Genomic DNA, 7,298 nt, shown 5'->3' with positions numbered 1-7,298 from the left:
CCAGCCACACTTCCCCAAGCCTGTAGCGATGCATGGGGTTGTTGTGGCCCAAGTGCAGGACCCGGCACTTGGCCTTGTTGAAGCTCATACCGTTAGCATTGTCCCATCAGTCCAATCTATCCAAGTCTCTCTGTAGAGCCTCCCTATCCTCATGTAGATCAACACTCCTGCTTAGCTTCGTGTCATCTGCAAACTTGCTGATGATACACTCTATGTCCTTATCAAGGTCATCAATAAAGATGTTAAACAGAAATGGTCCCAACACTGAGCCCTGAGAGACACCACTTGTGACCAGCCGCCAGCTGGATTTAACTCCATTGACCACCACTCTTTGGGACCACCCATCCAGCCAGTGTTTGATCCAGCAGATCGTATGCTCATCCAGGCCATGAGCCACCAGTTTTTCCATGAGAATTCTATGGGGGACAGTGTCAAATGCTTTTCGAAAATCTAGGTAGACAATGTCCACAGCCTTTCCCTTATCCAATAATTGGGTCATCTTGTCATAGAAGGAGATCAGGTTCGTCAGGCAGGATCTGCCTTTCATAAACCCATGGTGACTAGGCCTTATCCCCTGCTTGTCCGTTATATGAGTTGTAATGGCACTCAAGATGATCTGCTCCATGACCTTCCCTGTTACCGAGGTCAGACTGACAGGCCTATAGTTTCCCGGATCCTCCTTTCTGCCTTTTTTGTAGATGGGCGCTACATTTGCTACCCTCCAATCCATTGGGACTTCCCCAGTTAGCCATGACTTCAGGAGATCATGGAAAGTGGCTTGGCGAGCACGTCTGCCAACTCTTTCAGCACTCTTGGATGTAACCCATCCGGTCCCATAGACCTGTGCGCATCCAAGCGGCATAGCAGATCACTGATCACTTCCTCTTTAATTGTGATGACCTCGTCCAGCTTCCCCTCCCTGTCTCCTAGCCCACAAGGCTGGGTGCCCAGGGAACAGCTTGTTCCACTGCTAAAGACTGAGGCAAAGTAGGCATTGAGCACCTCAGCCTTTTCCTCATCCTTTGTGACTATGTTTCTCTCTGCATCCAATAAGGGAGGGAGATTTTCCCTAATCCTCCTTTTGTTGTTAATGAATTTATAGAAACATTTTTTGTTATCCTTAACAGCTGTAGCTAGGTTGAGCTCTAGCTGCGCTTTGGCTCTCCTAATTTTCTCCCTGCATAGCTTTGCTATATCCTTATAGTCTTCATGAGAGACCTGCCCCCTCTTCCAGAGGTCATAGACTCTCCTTTTGTTCTTGAGGTCCAGCCAAAAGTCCCTATTTAGCCAGGCTGGTCTCCTTCCCCACTTACTTGTTTTTCGGCACACAGGGACAGCCTCCTCCTGTGCCTTTAAGACTTCTCTCTTGAAGTATGTCCAGCCTTCCTGGGCTCCTATATTCTTCAGGGCAGCCTCCCAAGGGATTTTGTTCAGCAGTCTTCTGAACAGGTCAAAATTTGCCCTCTGGAAGTCTACGGTGGCAGTTTTACTAACCCCTCTCCTTGTTTCCCCAAGAATCAGAAATTCGATCATCTCATGATCACTGTGCCCTAGACGGCCACCAAGCTTTACTTCCCCCACAAGTTCTTCCCTGTTCACAAGAAGCAGGTCCAGGAGGGCACCTTCCCTGGTCGGCTCACTTACCAGCTGTGTGAGGAAGTTATCTTCCACACATTCCAGGAACCTCCTGGATTGTTCCCTCTCTGCTGTGTTGTACTCCCAGCAGATATCCGGGAGGTTAAAGTCCCCCACAAGAACAACAGCAAGTGATTAAGTGAACTTAATGTGTTCATCACCTCTGTGTATCAATAAAAAGCTTATGCGTGCTTCTCTCTACCTAGCAGCTGCTGCGTTTCTCATCCCCAGCTACCCTACGGGCTGACCACAGCCGGCCTCTTTTTCCAGCTGTTGCTGTGATGTTTCCTTCCCTGGAATTCTGGATGGGATTGTTTTCTCCTTTGGAGCAGTAGGGGCCTGACAGGCTATGCAACACCTCACAGTCTTACCTGTAAAATAAAAATAAGTTTTAAAAAAAGCACAGCAGGACTGGGGGCAGCTGCAGTGTTTATTTGACAATCACATGCAGTGCTACACAATTCAGTTCCCCTACTTGCTCAGCTCCCTTCCTCCCAAATACTGCCAAACAGCTTGCTGCCGCAACATCTGGGAACGAGTCCTTTTATTTAAAATGGCCAACGTAAGTTTCCGGGCCAGGGACTAGTCATTCAGGGGAAGCCAAGGGAAGAGATGTCAGGCTTCGTCACCTAGTTCACATCCTCTGCAGCCTGAGGACGGAAGCAGTACCCATCTGTCCATGTGGCAGGGAAGACCCTGGAATCTCAGCGCTCTTGTCCCAGCACGGTGCCTTCCACTACAGAATGTTCTTTGCGATCGCATTCAGGGTCCTCACTTTGGCCACATCCGCCACCTTTATGGAGTATTCAGGGGCAGAGAAGGACGCTCCCATGGCAACATTCGGATTTCTGTTAGGAAAAGGACTGGTTACTATGTGCAGGTGATACAGATGAGTAAGTAACGAAAATGCACTCTCTCCTGTAGTCTCAGCAGTGGCCAGAGAACCTGCTGGTGCCACCCAGACCAAAGAAGAGACATTAATAGAAAGAAAAATAACCCAAAGGCAAGAAATAACAGCATCAACAGAAACCCAGTGCAGGCCTGTGGACAAATGTAAGCCATTCCTCACTCACTCCTCAGAGGAACAACCCACTGGCCTCCCAAATCCTACACATTTCAGTGTTAAAAGTTTTAAGGCTACTACACCAGAACCTGCCTTCCTAAGTGCCACACAAGTGCACTCACAAGCCCTAGGGCAGCAGTAGCAGAAGAAATGCCCCAAGGATCCAGGTATGCATGGAGCTCGCGTCCAGATGATGAGCACCGCTGGATTCGTACACTGCAGAATACAGAGCCAGGCATCATGATCCCAACCACGAGAGCACAATTAGCACCCAGAAAGCTGTTTGAAATTTATGCCTGTTCTACAAACTCATGTTCACATTAATCCAGCTTTTCCCTTATACAGTTTTGCTAAAAGATAATAAAAAAAATTAGTTACCTGAACTTCATTCCTGAGTCTCGGGCTGAGCGAGCAGAGCAGTGAAACTCAGAAGCAGTGGAGCCTTCCAGAATCCTCTGCAGGTTGCGCTCTGTGATGCCACCCCCTGGTGGGAAGAATCCCTGTGTTACATACAGCACAGATGGCACTGTCCCAGACCTGACATCACCCAGGGACCTACCCCTAAGGGACAAGCACCATCTGCACAGAGGGGAAAAGACATCCCTTAGGACAATGGAGACCGGGGCATGTGAAAAGAGATGGGAGAAGCCTTGGCTCACGTTCTACCACAGATCTAGAGCTGTTCCCAAACCCTCCAGCGAGCAGCAGCTGCAGGGCTCTGCCATCAACAGCTGGCAACATCAACAGCTGGTGCAGCCCTTACCCACACCAGGGCAGGAGCTCCTCCTCCTGGGGACCTGGCTCAAAAAGCCAGATCAGACAGCGCGTCCCAGGGCGAGAGGCTAGGAAGCGGGAGCTAGGGACTATGGGAGATGTTACAGATAACAAAAAACCCATTACCTGGCACCACCACAATTCTGCCCTTCGCCTGAAAGAAGAATAATGTGTTAGTGATACTGCTCAGCTCTACATCCGCACATCCAGCTGTGGGGCAGCGAAGAAACCTTACATGCAGTGCCTTCAGTAAGCCATTGGATGTCACCATGGCTTACAGTTTGTGTACTCTCACACGTTTTTTGTACTATTCATGCTTTACAAGGAAAAGTGGAAAAGACTTTGCAGTTACAGCTAAGACAACTTGTCACCATTTCCTCCTACCTCTATCCCACCTCTCAGGTATATCTGTTGCGTTTTCCCAACAGGAACTGTGAGACCCCAGCAGAGACCTCACTTTGCTGTTTACGTGGGCTAATCACATCAGTTGCTGAAACCAACTCTCACCGCCCTCCTTACAGCAAGAACAACCCAACTAGTCTTTGCTGTGGGAGACTTCCAGGTCCAGCCCACGTGGACTTGGGGAAACAGATTTAGGCCAAGCCAGACAAGAAGAGCAAGCGCTCCTGGACATAAGTATCCTTACAGAATGAGGGCTACCATAAAGGAGCTGCCTCCGGGCAATGCCTAGGAAGCAGCCGCGGTCGCCCAGGGGAGCACAGGGATCACTTACCTGTTCCGCAAGCCTCTTAATTAAGGATAATCCTTCCAGCGCTGAGCTGTCACAGCCACTTGTCAACACCCTCTCAAACCCCAGAGAAATCAGGGTCTCCAATGCCACCAGAGGGTCGTGCACCATGTCGAAGGCTGAGAGATTAACAGAACAGCTCAGAAATGACTCAGCTCATCATGCTCAAGGCCTGTGCCCCCGCCAGCTCAGGAGACAACAATAGGAAGGATCCTTGTCACCGCTGGCCACCCCGCGGGGAGCCAGAGCTCCTGACTATAAGTCGCCCTCACAGCAGGGGCAGCGCCGCCGTACTCAACTCCTCAGACACCTCCTCCCCACACAGGACAGTGACACAGCCCGCAAGCCTGGACGCCCTGGACTTTTCCCCTCCTGGGGGAACAGCGCTGCCACAGCCTGCTCTGGCACAGCGTGCAGAGCTTTCCCCCCTCCAAAGAATGACCATAGTGTATTAATTAAGCTCAGCTCCCTCCCAGCCCCACCTTCCACTGGCAGCAGGGTCCCAGACAGGGCCACTGTACCAGGTGACTCACCTCGGTGAAATGTGACTGGCAGGGGACGACACACCGCTGCAATAAAAAGACATGTGGTCAGTCAGGGCTGGCACAGAGAGTTCCCTGTGCTAGAACCAGAAAAGCACAGGAGATGAAAGAGGACAAAGGCTTCTTGGGCCACTCCTAGGGAGCTCAGAAGAGTCCCAGAACTTGCTGGGAACAATGCAGCTGCTGGTCTTTGGCCATGCTCTTTCATGGGGAAGAGTTCTTCTGCCCTTTGAGGAAGCAACAAACCTTTATTTTTATGAGTAACACCAAAGTCCCCCATCTCATCTGGATCCTGCAGAACCCTCATTCCCACCAGAGATGTTTTTCTCTGCAGGAAGGAAGCAGGGAAGTTGCCTCCTCTACCTGGGAAAGGGACAGGACCAGTGCTCTCCGAAAGCAGGAGCTTATTTTTGTGATTTCTTTCACTACCTACAATTTCTGCTCTCAGACCACAAAAACTTTACCAGTGGTGCTCTATTTACTGGGCAAAGCTTATTTATTTCCACAAAAAGAAATCCAACTGCCTCCTGCCCTGGAAACACTGGTTCCAGCAGGGCACCTCACTGCTCTAGTGGAGGCAAATCCTGGCAAGGCCCCTTTCTTTTGCTGCACTGCCTACAGCGTATTCACCTTCACACAAGAATCACAGTACCACATCACCAAAGAAAGGCTTGGCAATCTTTAGCTTTGGTTGTAGCTCACAGAAAAGATGTGGAAGCAAATTCTCTTTCTCTACACACATTCGGGGCCTGGACTAACAATTTCCCTCTGCAGCTTTAGTAGCCTTTTCTATGTTTCCACCTCTCTTTCTCATTATCTTTTCTCACTAGGCGTGTTACAGAAAAAAATAAAGATGAGTTGCCAGCTACCCACAAGGCCAAAGTCCAGGAGGGACATATCCTAGACACCTGTAGCAGGGATGTAAGGAAAAGAACAAAGAGCAAAGAAAATAGAGAAAGGAGAGAATGCAACAGTTTAATACTCTGGCGCTCCCAAAACAGCTCAGCCATGCCAGTCTCCTCCTTAGACCCTGCTTAGACCTAGCCTCAAACTCTGAGAACTGCCTGGGGCAGTGCACTTTGGTCTGCAAAGCTTCTAACCTATTTAATGTGTCGCAGGTGGAGAAAGACAGCAAGGCCATAGACGAGACATGCAGACCAATGCACCCTGCAGTTCTTTCTACAGCACCGGCCAGAGCAGCACTGAACTCCCACCCCCAGTCACAGCAGAGATATCGCACAGAGCTCAGCACAGCATTTCTGACTGCAGCCACTCTTACCCAGCAGCGCTGTGCAGAGCTCTGTGTCAATGCGCCCATCCTCAGTGAGGGCCCCGAACACCAGCCCGTCAGCCCCATGCAGCTTGGCAAGGCGGATATCGGCTTTCATCACTTCCACCTCACGGTCTGAGTAGAGGAAATCTCCGCCGCGAGGTCGGATCATCACGAAGACGGGGATTCTCACGCATTGCTTCACCACCTGCAAGAGCCCTGGGGCGGGAGGGCGAGAGGCAGCTCAGCACCCAGCCACGGCAGCTCCAGCCACCAGGGGAGGCAGGGAGGGACGGGAACCTGGGAACTCGGTTCTGGCAGTGTTAGGTTGATGGTCGCACTCGATGATCTTAAAGATCCCTTCCACCCTAGGCAGCTCTACGATTCTACGGCCAGCAGGAGACTTATGGAGGATGAGCAGGACCTCTACCCCTGCCTCCTGCGGGGGCTCAGGCAGAAATTCGAGCCGTGGGGAGTGCGACACGGGCCGGGACGGAAGCCAGGCCGGCGGGAGGGGGCACAGGCAGAGGGCGAAGGGAAGGAAGGCGCCTGGGAGAGTGCGCTGGGACGGCTGACACCCCCCCTCCCCACACCACCCCATAGAGGGGGACACAGCCCAGGGGAGGGGGAGGACGCGGGCCCGGCTCACCCATGCTGGGGGTGGTCCCTCCTTCCACGAGACCCGCGCACAGCTCGATCCGGCCGGCACCTGGGGAGAAACACGTCAGAAGCGGGCCCGGCCCGCCCCCCCCCCCCCCCGCCGCCCCCGCAGGAGGCCCCCGCGCCTTACCTCCGCGCTCCGCGTTGACGGCGGACTCCACCGAGTCCACGCACACCTCCATGAGGAAGCCATCGTCCATGCCTGGGGCAGAGCGGCGCCGTCAGACCCATGGCGGACGCCCGGCTCCCCGCCGCCGCCGCCGCCCGCGGCCCCGCCCCCGCCCCACTTCCGCCGCAGGCCCCGCCCCCCGCTTACGCTTCCGGGCCCGCCCCCTCGCGGCCCGGGCCCGCGCCGCCCGCGGGCGCGAGGGCGGGAGGGCGGAGGTGGGAGGGGGGGGGCGGCGCCCCTCGCTCGCGCGCGGCGGCGGAAGCCCCGCCCCCCTCCCCGCCGTGGCGGCCCCGCCCCTCCCCCGCCACCGCCCGGGCCCCGCCCCCAACCCCCGCGCGCGCCCTCACCTGCGCTTGGCAGCGCGCGGGGGTCGCTGCTTGCTCTCGGTCACGTGCCCGGAGGATTGTCATGGTGACGCCCAGGTGTGTCCGGAAGTG

The 7,298-nt window shown here is 53.9% G+C and overlaps 1 protein-coding gene across 4 annotated transcripts; it reads right to left on the bottom strand.

The window, feature by feature from the left end:
- Positions 1–2,046: 2,046 nt before the first annotated feature.
- CUTC (cutC copper transporter) lies at positions 2,047–7,288 on the bottom strand. 4 transcript variants are annotated; one of them, XM_063340136.1, is made up of 9 exons: positions 7,209–7,288; positions 6,823–6,894; positions 6,682–6,741; positions 6,042–6,240; positions 4,754–4,789; positions 4,206–4,339; positions 3,599–3,626; positions 3,077–3,182; positions 2,047–2,483 (listed from the first exon to the last, which is right to left on the bottom strand). In XM_063340136.1, exons 1-9 carry the CDS (start codon positions 7,269–7,271, stop codon positions 2,372–2,374), a joined length of 810 nt encoding a protein of 269 aa, XP_063196206.1. In that variant the 5' UTR covers positions 7,272–7,288; the 3' UTR covers positions 2,047–2,371. The 4 variants fall into 4 exon arrangements, with proteins under 4 accessions (XP_063196206.1, XP_063196207.1, XP_063196208.1 ...); XM_063340137.1 differs by having other exon boundaries at positions 6,042–6,251; positions 7,209–7,286; XM_063340138.1 differs by lacking the exon at positions 6,682–6,741 and having other exon boundaries at positions 6,042–6,251; positions 7,209–7,261.
- Between the last annotated feature and the right edge of the window lie 10 nt (positions 7,289–7,298).

This window comes from Chroicocephalus ridibundus, chromosome 6, assembly GCF_963924245.1.
Source record: "Chroicocephalus ridibundus chromosome 6, bChrRid1.1, whole genome shotgun sequence".
Taxonomy (NCBI): domain Eukaryota; kingdom Metazoa; phylum Chordata; class Aves; order Charadriiformes; family Laridae; genus Chroicocephalus; species Chroicocephalus ridibundus.
The sequence above is the reverse complement of the archived record's forward strand: the minus strand, read 5'-3'. Positions and strand labels throughout refer to the sequence as shown.